The sequence below is a fragment of the Anarhichas minor genome, unplaced genomic scaffold (assembly GCF_050575085.1).
Source record: "Anarhichas minor isolate MPS153535 unplaced genomic scaffold, ASM5057508v1 ptg000002l, whole genome shotgun sequence".
NCBI classification, from domain to species: Eukaryota; Metazoa; Chordata; class Actinopteri; order Perciformes; family Anarhichadidae; genus Anarhichas; species Anarhichas minor.
Window position 1 is genome coordinate 4,495,289 of NW_027466448.1, and position 20,474 is coordinate 4,515,762.

Consider the following 20,474-nt stretch of genomic DNA (forward strand, 5'->3'; position numbering starts at 1 on the left):
GCTGTAACATTTATTCAAATCTCTTATTACAGCACTTAAGAAAGTTGAATAATTTCAACTCCTACCTGGCAATACTGTCCGCTCTGGACTCCGCCCCCATCAGGAGATTGGAGTGGCAGAAACAGACCTCAGAGGTGAGGTTACCACACGTATCAGCATGTAAAAAAAGGAGAGATGTAGTCTCTGAATATACACATCTACTCTCACCGATTACAGTATTTGTGTCAAACACTTCTCACATCGCTCCTTCTTCTTTTCTCAGGGATTGGAGGAATATTGCACGTTGATTGACAGCTCCTCCTCCTTCAGAGCGTACAGAGCGGCTCTGTCTGAGGTTGAGCCGCCGTGCATCCCGTACCTGTAAGTGAATCAAATGTTCGATCTCATACAGATGTTGTTTTTATTTATCCGAGAGCCACGACTTGACATGACTCGTCGTTCTTCCAGGGGTCTCATTCTGCAGGACTTGACCTTCGTCCACCTGGGGAACCCCGACCTCATCGACGGGAAGGTCAATTTCTCCAAACGCTGGCAGCAGTTCAACATTCTGGACAGCATGCGGCGCTTCCAGCAAGTGTAAGTCCACTGGGATGAATTTACATTATGATGAAAAGATGCCGGTACTCTTGATATATCATTAGAACGCTTTGTTGACATCAATCAGAGTAATAAATGTCATCATTTCATTGCCACTGGCAGGAAATACAGTGGATGCCTACTTTGTTTTTCATTAAATATTAAGCATCGCGGCCATCTCCACACGGGCTGTTTTGTTTCCCCACTAATGAATTACCGCATCAATCAAACCTCCACCTCTTGTCGTCACAGGCACTATGAGCTGAAGCGCAACGACGACATCGTCTGTTTCTTCAACGACTTCAGCGACCACCTGGCAGAGGAGGCGCTGTGGGAGCTGTCGCTAAAGATCAAGCCCAGGAACATCACCAGGCGCAAGACGGAGCGCGAGGAGAAGACCTAGGGCCCCGTGGGCCTCCGAGACTGACCTCCAACTGTGCTTCATGACACTAACTCCACTTTACTACAGACGAATGGAAGCTTATCCGCTGGAGCTAATGGAAGACTCTTTGGATGCAGAACAAACTACAGACTACAGAAGCGTGGCTGAGGTTCACGAGGAGCTCCGCCGCTCTGGGAGATTATATTTGGGATTACTGTGGCTCCGGCGCTTAGACGGGTAGAGATTCTGTGACTTTGGTGAAGCGAGAAGAAGCCCGGCCCCCGAGGATGAGTGAAGAATCACAGAGCGGACGGGGAGACGCTACGGAAATAACCAAAGTCTACTCCCTGGGCTCTCTGTTTTAGAGTGGAGCTGTTGCGTGTGTGAGATTGAGCCGAATGGTCCATTACTTTCCAAGTTGCTCCTTCCTCTTTCTTTTATGTATGTGCCATTTGTTGGTCTCCTTCTGCGACCCTCTCCTTGACTCATGACGTCCCCTAAAATGGCAGAACCACAAGAGCGGCCCGCCCTGAACTGAGACGTCAACGCGAAGCTGCTGGGGGGGGGGGATTTGGACTCGGAAGAGAGGATGACCATTACAGACTGGAATTCGATGAGTTTTGAAACATTTTGTGTAAGAATCATGTACGGTTATGAAATGTATTATATACAGTGCTCCTTTTGTTCTTAAAAAGGATGTTTATGCTTACGAGAAGAGCTTAGCTTCTCCCAAAGTGCCATACACGTGTGTGCACTAAAAAAAAGCAAAGCAAAAAACACAAAAAAGATAAATTACTAAAGATGCTGTGATCTATGTATGTCATACTGAATAATTGTGTGCCGTGTTCAAGTGTAGAGAACCACCAGGCAATCACAATCACGTCCCAGCCATGTCGGTGTGTGAAAGAGTGTTTTGTGTGACTGAAGTCCTCGGTGACTTGTGTGTTTGTCGTTCCAAACTGTGCTGTAGTAAATCATTGATTCCCTCTCGGGATAATAGTCCAAACCAACACATCACACTGTGCTCTCAAACTCCCAATAAAACAAACAGCTCTGTTTCTATACACCTTGTGTTGGTCAGAAGCTTCATTTTCATTGTCAAATAACACTTACACTTTTCCATTTATTGTTGTACAGAAATATCAGTGGAAAACGAACGCATGTATTAAAAGGAAGCACTAATTACCAAAGTGTCACACCGCTACAGCCACCTGGCCTAATGTTAGACTTAAATAAGTTAAAACAAACTAGGAAAGCAGCGAGATAAAAGGTTAGTGTAATTTAAATATAATCTTCCTATAATAAACATAAGCAGGTATGTGTGAATATATATATATATATAAGGTCAAAGTGCAAAAGCATGACTGAAATGAAACATTTAAATAATGCTTCCTACCCTCATGTCATTACCATACAGCTTAGTAACAGGTCATGTCACCAAAGTCAAACTAGCTTGGAAGACTTTTACATGTGACAAGCATCTATTATATTGGTTATGGACCAATAATTAAAGTGAAATTATGAAGAGGTTGCAGCACTGAATGTGGATACTTAACGAACAAAAAACCTGCTGCAGAAGGTGAGACGGGCATCACAGCTACTGACCCGTCGCAGCAATCCCAACTCAAAAGCTTATATTCACAGTCTGGACCCACCCGTCCACCCCATGCGTCCACACAGTCTCAATGAGGCCGACAACTGGGCTCCAGCAGGACCCTCTTTCCTGAAGGATTTGAGGCCCCGCTCTGCAGGTCGCCCGGGTCAGAAATAGCCCGTTTGAAGCCTTGTGCGTGGCCATATATGGACGCACGCCATTTGCACATGTCACCGTTCAGGATGTCTTGGATGTGCTGTACAATGAGGTTGATGGCCACTGGTGAGAGAGAGAGAGAATTTGTCAAGCACTCATGCTGGAGAAATTAGCAGAAAAGCATCTTAGTTAGGAAAACACACTTACCCATATTGTCAACTCCCCTTGGAATGATGACATCTACATACTTCTTTGTCTGAGAGAGAATCAAATTACGTAAGATTAGTTTGCAGAGTAAGACACTGGAAAACAGGCACAGAATTAGTGATAAAAATCATACTTACAGGCAAACAAAACTCTTCAAAGGCAGGCTTGACAAATGTTGTATACTGCGTGAGAATCTGCTCCAGGTCTCTCCCTCTCGTCATGTCCCGCAGAACTACAGGAAAATGAAGTTACATGGTTTATATGCTGTGGCAACATCTGGAAATATAGTGTGTGATTGGAGACTTCAATACCTCTGCGAGACAGTCTGACGTCTGAATCTGTGTCCACAAAGAGCTTCATGTGAAACATATCACGCACTGTCTGGGGGTAGAAGACCAGGATCCCCTCAAAGAGGACCACGTCTGCTGGGTAAACTGTGATCCTGTCCTCCAACCTGGAAATATGCACATATTCTTCATACAGAGGCAATGTTGATGACAATTATTAGTTTTATTTAAAAAAAAAAAAAAAAGATTTCTCATTAGGCCTGAATCAATGTGAAATCCTTCCTTCCTACCTGGAATGAGTGACAAAGTCATACGTTGGAACTTCAACCACCTTTCCCTCCCCGATGTCCTTCAAGGTTTCGTACATTAACTCGGTGTCAAACGCCTCTGCAAGACATTAAACAAACGGTAGAATTTAAATGCAGTGCATGCAGCATGTAAACAATGTACACATACACTACACCAGGTGTGACATTTAATAAGAATGTTTAACAAATAAATCCACAGTAGGATTGGTGCTGGTTGGATATTACAGGAGGGGCAATATTGATGTTATAAGTCTAACAACACATCAGTGCACCTCTTTTGAATAAAGGTGTGTGTGTGTGTGTGTGTGTGTGTGAAACGAGAGGTTTCTGTGGCCTGGGCCTACCTGGGTGATCAAAGTTGTACTGGCCCTTCAGCGCCTTCGCCTTCTGCTCTGGAGTCAGGACCCTGTAGAAGCAGTCCTGGCTGATAATCGCCACCTTCCTCTGCCGGCGGTCCACCTTGTTTTGGCCCAGGAGCTCCATGATCTTGGCGCAAACTGTTGACTGTGGCACACAACTTCTTATGCTCAGTTATTGGCATGTATGACTAATCGGAATGCTTAATTTACTAGGTTAAACTAGCTAGGACACGTTAAAATGTAAGGAAGTGTGGAACAAAACATTGTACCGTTACTATCGGTGACCGTCTCAATGTAACGTTCGTGTTAATCAGCTGACTCTCGGTCAGGTATTAAAGGAATTGACTAAGTCTTGACAGCGGCTAGTTAGCTGTATGAAGCTTTTTAGTGCTAAAAGGTGATAAATAGGAGTTGGTAAAGATAGTAAATATTAGCAGAGCATAAGTTCTTAATGAGAAAATGTTAACTGAGCAAGGGGACGTGCCAGCTGATGTGACCGTTTGATAAAGCTCATGTTTGCGCTGCTAGCAAACTAAGCTAAGCTACTTAGGTTGCTAATTTCCGTAGTCGGGAGATCTTCCGGTTAAAACGGACTGACCTTGCCGCTGGCGGTTCCTCCACTGACCCCTATTAGGAAAGGGTGATGCCGTGGCCTGTCTGCCTCGTCTAGGGCTCCGAATACATCCATCGCACTCCCAACAGTTCAGAAAGTCTGCGGATATCACGGTAGCTTGGCTGAGTGCTAGCTATGCTAACCTGTAGCAATAACAACGCTCTGCTCTCGCGAGAACAGGAGCGTTGGTTCTCGCGAGAACTAACGCTCTCTCAGCCCAAAGTGTCAACACAGGACAGTTTGGAGCGGAACTACATTCAATGTTTAAATATATGTTAAAGATAAAGTATATACATACTATCGGACATTTACGTTTACTATCTAATATTCTGAATACCTTTGGTTATCTGCCTTTGAGTTTTTCGTTATACCCCCTCTGGTCTCACACAATTCTTTATTCAACAAATCCAATAGGAAAACATTTGTGTTTATTATATCATTAAATATAAAGATCTTAAAATATACATATACAGTGTAAATACAGCATCATTGTTTTTCTGGGTCGTTTTCACCACGTGGAGACTTGTCTTTTATAGATTCATCCACCAATATCTCCAAAGCAGCACTTCCTTCAATCCTCTTCACAGTCTCTCCTTTGGCAGCAAGGATTTCCTCAATGTTTCTACAAGTATAAATGCACACAGCACGAGTCATTCAGAAGTGTACTGTACACACAGTTATTGGTTAAATCAAAATATCACAATTATTTCTAGTGCATTTTGAACTGCAGTTGCAGAGGTGTTTTTTTATCCATTTAACCAGTATTTTGTGATTTCCATTTACCTGGAAACTTGCACCCTTTGCCCAAAACCAAATTTTGCGATCTGTCTCCCCTCATACTTCCTGATAAAGTGCATGTTCTACTCTTCTTCTCACCTGTCTCAACTAAAATAATCTTTTGAATGATATGTGGCTGCTATGATAAACACTAGCTATACACATGTCAGCCAATAATAAGTAACAACAAAATGTGGACCAGAAATCTCAATATATTAAAGGTCATAAACAATCGCCATTACATGATTTGTCTACCAGAGTGCAGTAACAAGTTAATTTTGTAACTGTTAAGTGTCTCTGTACATATCTTGGTCACCATTCTAAATTAACCAAATGTCAGGGCAACCACATGACTTGTAATGGTTCTGTTTTGAATGTTGTTGTGAATCAATGACATATTCTGGTTTATGATCAGAAGTCCAATCACCACCAACCTCTTCCCTTCCAGGTCAGAGAACCAGTTGAGGTTATCAGCCATGATATGGTGATTCTTACATCCGGGACATGTCACTATCACAACACCTTTGTGATAAGCCTGCTTGGATATCTTCTCTGTGGACCTGGTAGAGCAAACCTGCAGAAGTGACACAGACAGCATGTCAGGTATAGGACTCAGAAACATGTCACAACAACACACAAAAACAGACCAAGACAACCAAAACATTTGAACTAAAATCTGATAAGACGCAAAAGCAATGTCCCAAACACTGGTACTGGTACCTTGCATGTATAAACGAGTTGATAATGCTTTGCCTCGATCTTTCCAATAGCGTCACTTCTGGTGCTCGGTGATGTAGAGAATCCTCTGGAACTACTAAAACGAGCTGCACATCCGTCAGCAGGCAACAACATATGCAAATCACGCTGGTTTAGTGAGGAGGGAAACCCGGACCTGACTGTGGTGGTCGTCGGTCCTGGAGGACGACAGTCGAGTCCAGACGGTGCTGCACGACCGTGAAAACACTGAAGCAACCGGCCGACAGTCAGCATCGTCCTCGAATAACTAGATGGACGAACAATGTCAAAACATTTATGTAAAACCAACATGACGGGTGTTTCTAAAGGATATCAGCGTCCCCTTTTTTCAATTTCATTAACATGCACTTTTGGCGTGGACTGATGACGTCAAACACGTTTTCAAAATAAACTTTATTGACAAATTGTTCTGTCAACAAATTAAAAGCATTTCAGCGGGCCATGCGTGTATGGTGAAATTAGAAAAAGTTTGCATAAAACTGATATCCTTCTAAACAGACAAATAAAAGAGAACAAATTCATTATGTGATAGAGTTTCTATAGAGATTCTGAGCTCTTTGACAGAATAGCAAAGGCTATAAATGGACTTTTCTGATTCTGTGAATGTATTATCTACAAATATTTTTTTCAGTTGTTGAAAATAACTACGTACATGTTCTCAAGTACTGTAATTAAGTAGCCTACAAATTAGAGGTGATATTTACTGCTTTTATGTTACGTTTAGGCAGATATATTGAACTTTTTGCTTAACCACAATTACCTGACAGTTATTTGTTACTTTTTTAAATACAATCATGTGATCAACAAAACAGAAAGCCTGTGTGGCCAGAATGAAGTCCAAGGATCTGAACCAGAAACTGGGCATTTGCCAGTTACAATCTGTCCCAACAAAACATCACAATAGCCTGGTCAATATTTAGTTAAGCAATCTGAAAAATATATGACTCTGCTATTTGGTGGGTTATCATGAATTTCTTAATCAGTCAAAAGATGTGTGTCCACTGTTAAAACGGACATCATGATTGCATCCATTCCCTCTAATCAGTATAAGATAAGATTCTGTATTGTCCCTGAAGATAAATTATGCCTGGGCAATAGTGCTGCTAGTTGCCCTCATTGATGGATGCCATGTCAGCAGCAGAATACATTTCAGGTCAACCACAGTTTATAGACTTGTTTTGGAGGTGAAACAAAGGCTAGGAGGAAACAGAACAGCTAGTCCTGTATCAATGTTAGCTAAGACAATTCTCTATTTATTCCCAAATGAGGAAAGTTAAGTCTTGTTTATGCTTTTTGGCTATTGTAGTTTTCTGCCTGTCCATGATCAGTATGTTTGGAGGTAATCTTGCAAAATAATAATTGTCTTGTTTGCTTGGAGTTCACCATTAAAGATGCTTTAAGTTAATATTAAAACACAAAATTTGATTTAAGTTTTGATTAAGTAAACATCCTGGTGTGGGGAAGTCAAGTCATTTCCTTGACACAACCACCAGAGGGTGTCATAAATAATCTCAGAGTCAGACTTTTTCTTCCAATCTCAAAGACATGTCTGGGGAGGCATCCTGCAGTATTGCACAAAGAAATATGCACAAACAGTTGTCATCGCTTCATCGTCTGCCAATGCTTAGAGGGAAAGGGAGAAGTAGAGCAGGTTATGCATAACAAAACCACCTTCACCAACTGGCTGAGGCCAGTGCTGCTGCCGGAGGGCGCAGCTGAGTTGAATGGAAATCAGCACAAATAACAAATTTAGTGAGCTGGTGGTGACTGAAGGGTGTGTTGCTTAATCTTGCTCTGAACGGTGGGCTGAGCTTGTTTAAGTGGAACTGCAGTCAGTCTGAAACTAGGAGGCCTCCCAGTGCTGACACACTGCCTCTGTGATGAGTCCACATACAGTTTTGTCTGTTGTATTCCTCTGTTACTGACTTGGTTTGCACATCACTTATGTTCCACAATCCAGAGACTTAAAAAATTAAAAACAATTCATTGTTTTTTCTTGTATTCTGATGAAGAATATTACATTGTAAACATTACACAAAATGTACTTCGGATGTATTTAGTTATGTGCATGCCAATGTAGAAAATGCAATGTGATTAACAGTTGAGGATTTACAAATACAAGTAGTTAAAAGGCCACTATAAAGTCAACACTATGCCACAGTCAAATATTTAAGATATACTTTTAGGAACCTTTACAGTACAGCAGTTTATGGAATTGCAATATAACCATTCATCTGGCGTAACTAGGCACATTTACTCAACTACTGTACAATTTTGACATGCTCTTAACTTGAGTATTCCCATTGTATGCCACTTTATACTAGTACTAGAAATGTTGTACTTTTTACTCCATTACATGTATTTGACACTTATAGTTACTAGTTACTAATGAATTACAATGCAGTACTGCTAATCTAGTATCTCAAATTGGAAAAAATGAAAAGAAAACACTGGCAACAATCAGAATCAGATTCAGCTTTATTGGCCATGTATGCATATGCCTAAGGACATTAAAGACAACAAAGTAGAACAGAGAAACTAAGCATAAACCTTTAACATTTAACTACTATGTACAATATAAATATCAAAGAATATAAACATAAACAACAACAACAATGACAATGGATTTGGGAATGGACAGTGGATTATGATATAATATCACTAATTGGACTATAAACACATCATTTGTACGTAATATTAAAACAATCATACGAAATATGTCAAATTCTGATTTCTTAAAATTAACCAACTTTGCCATACTACCGCCGTGCTTTTATTTTGATGGCGGCTCTATATTAGTACTTCCGCCAGTCTCGTGCAATAGCAGTTGTCTTCGTGACAGCGGACGACACCGCTCTGGTTTATACCTTCGTGTGGTTTTTCCTCCTCCGTCACTGTTGTACGGGGCCCCGGCCCGGTGTCCGACCGGCTACAGCTGCTGAGAAACGTTTGAGAAATGTGTCACCCGTGTGCGGCGGAGCCGAGAGACACTGTCTTTACCAAAACAGGTGTGTCTCTCTCTTAATATCCCTTATTTGTTTAACTGGCTTTAATAGCCGTGCGGGTCACGGTGGTTTCTCTGCCGCAGCGTGCTCACTGGTCATCAGTATGAGGTCGCTTTCCGGGGTAGACAGCATGTTATTTTATCTTAAATCCGACCCAAAATAGCTAATGAGACATTATCGCTCATATCAGTAACATGTGAAGGCCAGAAAGGTAACGTAAAGATTATTAATTCTGCTGTATTGTAGCCGACAGCACAAACAATGTTGCCGATTAAATACTAGGATAGTTAACAATGGATTTAAATGCAAAATGAATTAATAAATTGTGATATACGTCTCAGTAAAGCGCTGTTGTTTGATCTAATCTCTCCTCCCCGTGTTTCCTTACTACACCAATATTGCAGGTATACTATAAGATATAGTTTATCTATAATATGCATGTAAGAGCTTAAATATAGCTGGTGTCATATTTGTGGTAATATAAATGTGTATGGCAATATTGCAGTCCTTTCTTGTAAGGTTGCAAATCAAATATATTCACATTATTTTAATGATGTCATCAACACGTGCCTTTACACAGTTGTGTGTGTGTGACACAGAAGCAGTGTTGTAGTGAAAAAGAAAGTAGCTAGAACCAGTTAAACCTGGTCAAGACTGACAACAACGCCCTGCCTGCTGCAACACCAGGTTTTGGGCAGATGGGTTGAGATCAGGAGCTGTTTCTTTTGATTTCAAGGAACAGGAAATATATCTTGTTTTGAAAGGATGTGTGGGGTCTGTGATTGCCAAGAACACGATCCTCGATTTATTTTTATTTACAGTAAACGTTTAACATCCACACCTCAAAAAGATGCAGCCAAACAGGCAGACGAATAAAAACCAGTAACCTCTCAAATATATATATATATTTGTGGAAAGGTTATTAATGCTGAAGAGAGCAAAATTCTTATACTATATACTAGTATTTAATATACAATAATATAAAACCGCAAATCCTCTCATTGGAGAAGCTAGAATTAGGAAATGTTTGGCATTTTTGCTTAAAAACTGATTTAAATGCTTGGATCAAAATTGCTTCTGATTCAGTTATTTGTTTATAGAGTAATCACTGAGAGTCCTTTTTATTAATTATCAGAAGGTCTGAGGCTCGTGTGAAGCATCGACTGCACTGGGATGTGGACGGCTTCAACAACTGGAGGAACTAGTGAAAGAATCCCCAAATGTGCCACACCCTTTTTAGATTGACACTCATCCATGCACCATCAGGACAGAGAAGAAGCCAGTAAACGTGTGTGAGATATACCGAACACAAAAAGTGCATATCATCTAATGCAATGTAATAAAACGTCAAGCCAGTAATTGGGGAATGCTGGCTTCCATCAATATTTCCATCCAGCCATCCATTTATTTTCTAAACCACTTATTTTCTTAAGGGGGCTGGAAGCTATCCCAGAATGCCTTGTGTGAGTTGATGTGTATACAATAAACAGGTTGGCAGTCTGACATAAGGTTCACACACAGCAATTCGTCTGTCCGACAGATCACCGTTCTGATAAAGCTAAGTGCTAACAAGCTCAAAAAGACGACCCCCAACATGGCGCTGTTACGTGGATATAACGCTCACTGTCTTTTGTCTCTAATTCCTAAACTCAGTTTGCTGTGGTCTCGGGTTTACTTAATTTCATTTTCAGAGGGAGATATCTTTGTCAGGATTTTCTTTCTCTACTTGTCTTTGACCGTAGCTTGAGTTGAGAGACTCTAGTGTCCTTGAGGGAAGTCATAGCCGGCTCTGTGATATTTTGGCTCTCTTGTCGGCCAGGTTCACCTGCAGCTCCATCAGACCGTGTGTCAGCGCCTCATGGACAAAGACATGCCTGTACACAATAGAAGGTCTGTTCAAGGAACAGATACAGAACAAATGTACCGGGGGTATGGCTACAAACAGGAAGCCAGCAGCAGCAGAGTTGTTAAATCCAGTCTTGACCTTTTTTTCCTCTGAAATCCAGTTTTTTTTTTTTATCACAAATAATTACATCATATTCTCCTGGACATCAGATAGCTTTAGTTCCACAAAGTAGAAGTCCTTTGTTTTGGGGAGATGGGCAATGTGATGCAGAGACGAAATAAGCTGACTGTTCTGCGTAAAGATATTGTGAAACAAATGTGTGATGTTCTTTCAAACTAAAGATACCAGTCTGTCACACTGTTTGGATGCTAGGATAAGGTCCTTAAACAAACATGCCATATGCATCTTTTGTTCTTACAGTTTACTTACTTATCAGTGCCGTCATGTGAGAGGCCATTATCTACAGTTTGAACTTGTTGCTGCAAGTTTCAAGCCATAGCATATTTAATGTACTGTTCTGGTCTGGGCTGTGTAATTAATCTGTTTGCCATACAGTGTGGAAATTACATTGATGTCAAAGGTTGTTGTTTTTTAATACCGTGGAAATGGTATTACTGTAGTGTCTGAGTGGAAGCAGCAGCAGCGTCACAGAGGAGGCCCTCAGCGACTGTACTGCCATTCTGGTTTGAGCCGGATAAAACAAGACTTTTTCTTTTTTGTGACCACTTGACCAGCTATCCTCTTTCATCCTCGTCCCGAAAGTAAGGGCTGAGCTGAGCGGACAGGGAGATACAATAGGAAGCAGAAGTGATGAGACTATTGTTATTATTATTATTATTCGGATACTCTAGAAGATAACAGTGTAGTCCAGGGTTGACATTAAGCTTTGAAACAAACTTGAAGAAGGAAAACATGCTTAGATTGCTGTATTTCTTGCACTACTCCCACATTTACTGTGTGAGGAAGTAGCTGTGGTTTGACAGTGCGTGAGTGTAAATGGACGCCCGGGAGAGTCTTCTGGTTTTGGGGTTTCTTTGTTACGTGGTCAGCAGCCCGCTTGGTTTTACTTCCTATTTGCTGAGAGTTGTCGTTCAGTATCCCGACCAGATGTTTAAGTGTGATTTCATGCCGACTTCTTAAAGATTAAATTCCAAACCTTTGTCCTCAAAGAAGGCACTGCTCCATATCCATCGTGCCGTGAACGTGTTTGTGCAGACACATTGCTGCACATCAGGAGATATATATTATGAAATATGTGTGAACATGCATGCTGTGTCAGGCTCTGTGGTGCTTTTTACATCCAGCTGGCTCTGCAGTCTGTGAACCGCAGTGTGATGTCGCTACATGCAGCGCGCCCACCCAGGATAACCCCGATGCACATTAGACTACTCAGCAGATACGATGACTGCCGCTCTTTGTGTGCTACATGTCTGGTGTCCTCCACACTTGGCCTTAAACCCGCTGAATGGACTCCATGTGTGATGATGATAACTGTATTGGAGTTGAGTCCCTAGTTGTGTGTCGGATTTATTAATTTGCCTGATTCTTTATTTCACTGCAGAGAGCAGAGGGGGGGATGTCTGTCTTCTTCTTCTTAACATGTTGTTCATTTGTTTAGAGGTAGCTACACTGTACTGCACACTTTAATTTGTTTAGATCTTTTAGGAAATGTAGTCCGTTGCTTTATACATAAAGAAGCTGGTGATACACGAGGGTGTTGGCTTTCAGTGAGTCCAACATCACAAAAGTAATCGGCTACTATTTTGATAATCCATTAATAGTTTCAGCATCATCATTTTTCAAGCAAAAACTTCAAACTTTTGCCAGTTTCAGCTTCTCAAATGTGCCGATTTGGCTGTTTATCTCATTTTGTATAAATAATCATTCGTAGCATCTCAAGTTGCGTGATTAAAATACCCGCATACATCTTTAAATTGCTGGTTTCAGTCGAAAAACAGTCGAAAAACCTAAAGATATTCAGTTTATTAGCAAATAAAATATTCACATTTGAAGAGCCATATAGCAGGTTGTATCATTGCTGAGTGACATTTTGATATGCTAACATTTACCCCAATACATTCAGGTTTCCAAAACATTGTATTATGTTTTAAACTTGACATGTCAGCCACTAATTCCCTGTTTTCTGTCTTCTTAGATAAACCATCATGATTCCCATCACAGAGCTCCGGTACTTTGCTGACACGCAGCCAGCGTACCGCATCCTGAAGCCATGGTGGGACGTTTTCACCGACTACATCTCCATCGTCATGCTGATGATCGCGGTGTTCGGCGGCACGCTGCAGGTCACGCAGGACAAGATGATCTGCCTGCCTTGCAAGTGGGTGGTCAACAAGTCCTGCGAGACCATGCCCGTCCCGAATGTGAGCGCCGCCGACGCGCCGGAACCCAAAGGGATTCAGTACGACCTCGACCGTCACCAGTACAACTATGTCGACGCCGTCTGCTACGAGAACAAACTGCACTGGTTTGCCAAATATTTCCCCTATCTGGTGCTACTCCACACCCTTATCTTCTTGGCGTGCAGTAACTTCTGGTTCAAGTTCCCCCGCACAAGCTCTAAACTGGAGCACTTTGTCTCCATCCTCCTCAAGTGCTTTGACTCCCCGTGGACAACCAGGGCTTTGTCTGAGACGGTGGTAGAGAGCGACCCCAAGCCTTTGGGGAAGATGAACGGCTCGATGGACAAGAAGGCCTCGTGTGTGAGCGAGGACGTTGAGGCTAGCATGCCCATGCTCCAGCGAACAAAGTCCAGGATTGAACAAGGAATAATCGATCGCTCAGAAACCGGGGTTTTGGATAAAAAGGAAGGGGAGCAGGCCAAGGCTCTTTTTGAGAAGGTGAAGAAGTTCAGGATCCACGTAGAGGAGGGTGACATCGTGTACCGTCTTTACATACGTCAGACCATCATCAAAGTAATCAAGTTCATACTGATAATCAGCTACACAGCCTACTACGTACGCTACATCAGGTTCAGTGTGGTGTGCACGGTGAACATTCAGAAACTTACAGGGTACAGCACGTTCTATTGTGCTCACCCGTTAGCAACTCTTTTTAAGATTTTGGCGTGTTTCTACATCAGCCTGGTGGTGGTTTACGGTCTCATCTGCATGTACACTCTTTGTTGGATGGTCAGCCGCTCCCTCAAACGATACTCCTTCGAATCGATCCGCGAGGAAAGCAGCTACAGCGACATCCCCGACCTGAAGAACGACTTTGCCTTCATGCTCCACATGATCGATCAGTACGACCCTCTGTACTCCAAGCGCTTCGCTGTGTTCCTGTCCGAGGTGAGCGAGAACAAGCTGAGGCAGCTGAACCTGAACAACGAGTGGACGCTGGAGAAGCTGAGGCAGCGCATCACCAAGAACTCGCAGGAAAAGCTGGAGCTGCATCTGTTCTTGCTCAGCGGGATCCCGGACACGGTGTTTGACCTGGTCGAGCTGGAAGTGCTCAAGCTGGAGCTCATCCCCGACGTGACCATCCCGCCGATCATCGCCCAGCTCTGCAACCTGAGGGAGATGTGGCTCTACCACACGCCGGCTAAAATTGAGGCGCCAGCTCTCGCTTTCCTGAGAGAGAACCTGAAGTCTCTCCACGTCAAGTTCACGGACATCAAGGAGATCCCGCTGTGGATCTACAGCCTGAAGAACCTCAGCGAGCTGCACCTGACCGGGAACCTGAGCGCCGAGAACAACCGTTACATCGTCATCGACGGGCTCCGGGAGCTCAAGAGGCTCAAGGTGCTCCGTCTGAAAAGCAACCTGACCAAGCTGCCGCAGGTGGTGACGGACGTGGGCGTGCACCTCCAGAAGCTCTCCATCAACAACGAGGGCACCAAGCTGATGGTGCTCAACAGCCTGAAGAAGATGGTCAACCTGACGGAGCTCGAGCTCGTTCGCTGCGACCTCGAACGCATTCCGCACTCCATCTTCAGTTTGCACAACCTGGAGGAGATCGACCTGAAGGACAACAACCTGAAGACGATCGAGGAGATCATCAGCTTCCAGCACCTGCACCGGCTCGTGTGCCTGAAGCTGTGGTACAACCAGATCGCCTACATCCCCATTCAGATCGGAACACTCACCAACATGGAGAGGCTGTATCTGAACCGCAACAAGATAGAGAAAATCCCCAGTCAGCTTTTCTTCTGCCGCAAGCTGCGCTTCTTGGACCTGAGTCACAACAACCTGACCAGCATCCACGCCGACGTGGGCTTCCTCCAGAACCTGCAGTACTTCGCTGTGACGGCAAACCGGGTGAGAGGAGAAAAATCCATCAAATCTGAACCCTCATTCTCATTTCCTTTGTTCTTAGGGAGGTTATCCGTCTCCACCAATCCATTCTACAGTCATGTGTGAATAAGATTAGCTCAAAGGCCAGATAAGGGATTTACAAAGGTCAACGCTTTTGACTACTGAGATCTTCACAGAGAGGTTGGGAATTTGGGCTTTAACTTTAGCCACATGACTGAGGCTTTCATTTTCTTTTATTCTTTCAGTCAGCTTGGACATATTTATTGTATACCGTAATATATATTGTTTAACTTAACGTTACGTGGGACCACATGATTCTTTGAGCATGGTGAACTCCTGTCCCCCTAATCTAGCTTCTCTCTGATAGTTACTGTTTGACCCGTCGACTTCCTTGAGAAGTAAACGATTGCTTTTCAAGTAAATCCTCACAAACGGGTTTTCTTTAGGATGTCGTTTATTTCTGCCGCAAAGATAATTAACCTAAATGTTTTGAGGGCTGTACCAGATCTTGCCATTACTGTCATGGCTGGGTTAGTCAGTTTGGCTTCAGGAGCATTTCAGTCTTAGCAAAACGTTTATTTGAGTCCCGATGTAGCAGTTTCATTCTGCTCACTGTGAGAAACTCTTGAAAGCGCTGGTTTTTTTTCACTCCGGCTCATGTGTTTTCAGTAAAGACTATTACTGCCGTTTTACTGTGGTCGCCTGTGTGGTTTTACACTGATAACCGGTTCCAGCGGGTTTGTGTGCCGCCAGAAATAGCTTCATTAAATGGGACCCCGCTGGTGGTTTCTGAGCCTTCTCGCGCCTAAATCCGACATTATCAATTCAAATGAGTTATGTAATATTGTGAATATTTTGGACATCAATGAATAGAGGTTAAACATTTTATTTAGAGACAAACAAGGAGAGTTATAAATATATAAACGTCTGTCCATGGGACATAAGTACACAAAGGCTTCAAGGGACATTTTAGATTATTCGTTTGACGCCTTTTCAAACCATTTTTTCTGCGTTTTCTTTTTCCATAATCTAAATTTAGTTTTGAGGCTTCCCACCTAAAGTCTGGCTGTGAAGCATTGAGTGTCCTTCTAATCTTGTTTTGTTTTGTTTCCTGCCAATGCATATGGATGAAAAAAACCAACCTTTCTGTTCACCGTTAACTTCCACCCTTTATTATTCTGTCTCTCGTCTTTCTTTCTGTTCACCGTTAACTTCCACCCTTCATTATTCTGTCTCTCGTCTTTCTTTCTGTTCACCGTTAACTTCCACCCTTCATTATTCTGTCTCTCTCTACTTAAGATCGAGACTTTGCCCCCGGAGCTCTTCAAGTGCAAGAAGCTGCGCACTCTGAATCTGGGAAACAACTGCCTGCAGACGCTGCCGTCGCGCTTCGGGGAACTCACCGGCTTGACCCAGCTGGAGCTGAGAGGGAACCGCCTCGAGTGTCTCCCGGTGGAGCTCGGCGAGTGTCGTCTGTTGAAGAGGAGCAGTCTGGTGGTGGAGGAGGACCTGTTCAACACGCTGCCGCCAGAAGTCAAAGAGCAGCTGTGGAGGGCCGACAAGGAGCAAGCTTGAGCCGAACATCTGTGGAGAGCCGCAGAGGAGAGAAGTTTGATTGGAGCGAATAATTGAGCAGAGATTTTTGTTTGTAAACGCAGGCTAACGTTGAGTTTGCAGCAGTGCGAGCCATGCTCAGAAAAGTGATGGCTTGTTGTTTGATCGGTGCTACAAAAGCAACGGACGTTAGCTTTCAAGAAACTCCAAGGATGTATTCCTGGTAATCACTCGTTACATGGTCGCCAAGGAAAGACGTCTACGATCAAAGTAATGTGGCTTACCTGTAATATCATCCTGAGATATAAAGTATAGTAGCAGGTGATGTTGAATATGCATGCCACTGTAGGTGGCAAGCAAACCCGTTTAATAGAGAGAGCCGTAAAAATCCGAACAAACTTTGCACGATTCAGCCTTTGCCTCTGAGCTAAATGTGCTCGCAATCACGTATTTGCTGATCATGCACAAATTGAACATGCTCAAAGCAGTGTTTGCCTGACCTTCCTCTGGCCTTCTGACATTTTTTACAATTACATATGTTGCTACTGGAAGATCTTAGTAACTGCCAGCCAAAGTGTTGCGATACGAAGGTTTAGTCCTGTTGTTTCCTTCAGGCTCTTTGTACCCTCGACGTCTTTTTACGTGAACAAAATGACTCCGATGAAGATCAACGGATCATCCCACAGCTTAGGCCTTAACACAGAGGACTGATGTAACGACGAGTACACAAACTCTCCAGTGCAACGTCTAAGTTTCTTGGCTGTTTGGGAGCATCAGCGGAGAAACGCACCATTTTTTCCCGGACTTTTTATTTTGCTTCTCTGAACAACATGTCTTCTTCAGACATGTGAAGCAGGCTTTACCTTATTTTGCATGACTGAGCATCACACACACATTACTGGTGTGTCTTATTGAAATATGCGTGATGAGCTTTGTATCAGTTTTTGGCCTGTTGAAACTAAATCAAGAGTTTATTCCGACATCAAGGTACATAAATTAGTACTTTTAAATCCTGTTTGTGCCTGTGGGACAGGCTGTGATTGGTGCAACATTTAAGTAATACAAACCAGTGAGTGACTGAGTGCCACATATTCTACACAGCCATTGATTTCTTGTGGAACATGTCCCGGTAGTCAAAGATCTTAAGTGACCTTTGTTCAATTGAAGGCGGACATATGTTCCTTCACTGACTAGATTGTAATTACGCAAGTGTGCTGACCCTGCTGACAGGAAGTGAGCTGTCCCTATCTCAAAGCTACAGGCTCACAAACGTTCATACGACTCCCCGTCGCAGTTGATTTCTTTGTCTTCATCAAATTAAAACACACGCGAGCTCGCACAACTCTAATCATACAACCAGAATATTATGTAGACCAATAAAACGAGCAAGAATCGTGGTACTTTTCTATGCTCGGTATGATTTTTGGATTATGAAAACCTGTGGATGAACTCCTGCAGACTAGCTGGCAGGTACTGCCAGTCTGGAATATATGTTGTCGGGGACTGGAGTTCCCAGCTGTTTATCTGTCAGCCCTTGTATTTATCTTCAGTCTACTCCAGGGTAAAGTGGACATTTGTCAGCGTTTTTGTTTATCCGTTCAAGAGCGAACTGGGGACAAACAGGAAGTCACAGAGTGAAGGAAACTGGTTTTGACCGACCTACACAAGGGAAACATTTATTCACAGAGATTATGCAGAATATGTGATTTCCACATTTGTGTTTTCCGAATTAGTGCAACATGCTTTGTCTCTGCTTGAAACACTTTTCTTGTTAAGCCTTTGGATTTAATAGCATCGTTTGGAGCAACCCTGCTATGTTTACTCCAGCTCGCTGCTAACACGGCCTTATCTTTTACAAGCTGAACGCCCTCGTAATGATCACAAGCATCACCTTCACGACTTTTTGGTGTGTTGTAAAATGTATAGCTGAAATGTGTTTTTCATATCAGTCGTATGGTATGTGCTCTTATTGTTTCCAGCTGTTTCTTTTAAAGGGAAGTTTCACTGTAATGGTACAATCGCACCTTTGTTCACGGTGAGTTTTGCTTCACTGACTTTCTGGCTTAAATCCAGACTCCCTTCTTTGGGGGGGTCATGAGTGAACTGCTCGTGTTCTGAAAGAAGAGCCTCAGTCTTGAATGTGTTGACGAGCAACCGGTTTGAAAGTTGTAAGCAAAGGTCACAGACGAAAGCAACAAAAAGGTACAAATGACACCAGAAAAACACAGTAATTCAAAGGAAATCTCTTTTTAAACGTTAACACTGGTTTAAGTGGCGTGTCCAGCTCCATGTGTCTGCTCTCGTTTCATTTCTGTGAGGCCAAGAAGTTGCCAAAACATGTTTTTTTTTTTTTTTTTTTTTTGTTTTTTTTTACGACCTGTTGGATGCCAAACAATGAATGCAAATAGGCAAGTTATTTAAGACTCTTCTACTGCGGTAGCTGGCCGTAGATAGGGGGACAAGTTGTAGGACGACTTGTACGTCATTCCACAGTAAACTTGATATCGTAACATGGCTCGTTGCAGTGGTGCAATGATCTCCCTCCTGCAGTGCACCACAGGGTGTCAAATTAGGCAAACAATGCCCATCAGTTGTTGTGTCAAGTGTTGTTTGGCCTTAACTTGGTGCTCATTAGAGGATAATCACAGCTAAATATACTTTTTTTTTCTGACCTATGTTTAACCCTAAATGCACATTTTTCTCTTGAAGTATGACGGTGCCATGGATATTTCTTTCTGGGAAGTCATCCACACCTTAGATTTGCTGCAATGACTCAACACATATTGATATATTCATCTATCTGTCAGCTCTGTCGTGGTCGGTCTACGTCAGCATCGCTACACATCTGTAGTCGGCTATATGTGTCCGAGTCTGACTTTGTCCTGCTAACATTTGGATTTATATCCACAAATATCCTCTTTTCTGACCTCCAGAGCTCTTACAACAGTCCCTTCCCTCTGAGTCACGAGATGAGGAGCACATTAAAACCTCACGTCAGCGTCAGGGAATCGGCTGAAGGTCCAAGCTGAGGTCACCAAAATGCCCTTTGGCTAATTTAAAAACTGTCATGCGAGCACTTTAATCAGTATCACATCAGAAGAGGCCCATTCTTATCTAAACATGAATCATTTATATTTAATACATGTAAAAGCTTTTGTTTCATTCTGTGAAAATGTACCAAAAAAAGTTTTGTTTAGTGTTGCCTGTCCTGAATTTATTTAAATGGTGTTACGTTTGCCTTAAGTAGAGTAGTTTGTGTGAAACAGCGCGGTTGATCTGTTTGTTCTCATGATTAACACATTTTGATCCGACAGTGAGATGCTGATTTCTTTGGAGCTCATTTCCCCAAAAACAAGACGGGATTTAATTACTCCACAGAAGGAACCCATGACAATCTAACACACTGTAATCGGAGGTGAGCTGATGTTTCTGAAGTGTGCACATTTTTGGACATTCGCATTCCATTTCACTTGAGCACAGAAATCACAATATTCAAAAAAACTGCATTACAGCCACACTGAAGGTATACAACCCACCTAACCCCGAGCAGCGATCTCTGTTGAACACGAACTGTAAGACTTGTTTAAATCTGCCCAGTCTGACGTGACAAGGCCTTTATTAACGAAGTGTTGCCAAGTGGACTGAACACAGGCTTTTTAAGCGGGACGTCTGTAACAATGGACAACTGAACTTTATTTCCTGATGTTCAGACCCTTTCTTTTTGTACCATTCTGACACATGATATTGAAATAAACACTTAACACTAAATCCGGTTGCAGA

General features: G+C 42.7%; 4 protein-coding genes and 1 long non-coding RNA gene across 20 annotated transcripts in view; 3 read left to right on the forward strand and 2 right to left on the reverse strand.

Moving 5' to 3' along the window:
* The window catches only part of rapgef1b (Rap guanine nucleotide exchange factor (GEF) 1b), a 37,064-nt gene extending 35,042 nt beyond the window's left edge, over positions 1–2,022 (forward strand). For all 16 annotated transcript variants that reach the window (XM_076086082.1, XM_076086124.1, XM_076086099.1 and 13 more), the window contains 4 exons: positions 33–134; positions 263–360; positions 448–576; positions 829–2,022. In XM_076086082.1, the coding sequence (XP_075942197.1) occupies positions 33–134; positions 263–360; positions 448–576; positions 829–979 (480 nt within the window). In that variant the 3' untranslated portion in view covers positions 980–2,022. The remainder of the gene's footprint in view (positions 1–32; positions 135–262; positions 361–447; positions 577–828) is intronic.
* Positions 2,023–2,026: 4 nt separating this feature from the next.
* Positions 2,027–4,641, reverse strand: uck1 (uridine-cytidine kinase 1). Its single transcript, XM_076086220.1, has 7 exons — positions 4,468–4,641; positions 3,855–4,014; positions 3,493–3,589; positions 3,227–3,369; positions 3,053–3,147; positions 2,916–2,964; positions 2,027–2,831 (listed from the first exon to the last, which is right to left on the reverse strand). Exons 1-7 carry the CDS (start codon positions 4,555–4,557, stop codon positions 2,641–2,643), a joined length of 825 nt encoding a protein of 274 aa, XP_075942335.1. The 5' UTR covers positions 4,558–4,641; the 3' UTR covers positions 2,027–2,640.
* On the forward strand, positions 3,828–7,969 carry LOC142944984 (uncharacterized). The gene is made up of 3 exons (XR_012952901.1): positions 3,828–5,110; positions 5,708–5,862; positions 6,030–7,969. It is a non-coding gene; the product is annotated as an uncharacterized LOC142944984 (long non-coding RNA).
* On the reverse strand, positions 4,894–6,384 carry dnlz (DNL-type zinc finger). The gene is made up of 3 exons (XM_076086229.1): positions 5,980–6,384; positions 5,694–5,833; positions 4,894–5,104 (listed from the first exon to the last, which is right to left on the reverse strand). The coding sequence occupies exons 1-3, from the start codon at positions 6,304–6,306 to the stop codon at positions 4,969–4,971; spliced, it is 603 nt and encodes a 200-aa protein (XP_075942344.1). The 5' UTR covers positions 6,307–6,384; the 3' UTR covers positions 4,894–4,968.
* A 901-nt stretch (positions 7,970–8,870) lies between the features above and the next one.
* Positions 8,871–20,462, forward strand: lrrc8aa (leucine rich repeat containing 8 VRAC subunit Aa). Its single transcript, XM_076086249.1, has 3 exons — positions 8,871–9,023; positions 13,022–15,143; positions 16,440–20,462. The coding sequence occupies exons 2-3, from the start codon at positions 13,032–13,034 to the stop codon at positions 16,713–16,715; spliced, it is 2,388 nt and encodes a 795-aa protein (XP_075942364.1). The 5' UTR covers positions 8,871–9,023; positions 13,022–13,031; the 3' UTR covers positions 16,716–20,462.
* Positions 20,463–20,474: the final 12 nt, after the last annotated feature.

Bases quoted from the DNA above. Each gene is read 5' to 3' on its own strand.
- lrrc8aa (XM_076086249.1), top strand. From the start codon at position 13,032: ATGATTCCCATCACAGAGCTCCGGTACTTTGCTGACACGCAGCCAGCG. The intron at 15,144-16,439 runs GTGAGAGGAGAA...TCTCTACTTAAG, and splicing joins TCGCTGTGACGGCAAACCGG to ATCGAGACTTTGCCCCCGGA.
- uck1 (XM_076086220.1), bottom strand. From the start codon at position 4,557: ATGGATGTATTCGGAGCCCTAGACGAGGCAGACAGGCCACGGCATCAC. The intron at 3,590-3,854 runs GTAGGCCCAGGC...AATGTCTTGCAG, and splicing joins GTACAACTTTGATCACCCAG to AGGCGTTTGACACCGAGTTA. The intron at 2,832-2,915 runs GTAAGTGTGTTT...CTCTCTCACCAG, and splicing joins AAGGGGAGTTGACAATATGG to TGGCCATCAACCTCATTGTA.
- dnlz (XM_076086229.1), bottom strand. From the start codon at position 6,306: ATGTTGGTTTTACATAAATGTTTTGACATTGTTCGTCCATCTAGTTAT. The intron at 5,834-5,979 runs GTACCAGTACCA...TCACTTCTGCAG, and splicing joins AACTCGTTTATACATGCAAG to GTTTGCTCTACCAGGTCCAC. The intron at 5,105-5,693 runs GTTGGTGGTGAT...TTATACTTGTAG, and splicing joins TCTGACCTGGAAGGGAAGAG to AAACATTGAGGAAATCCTTG.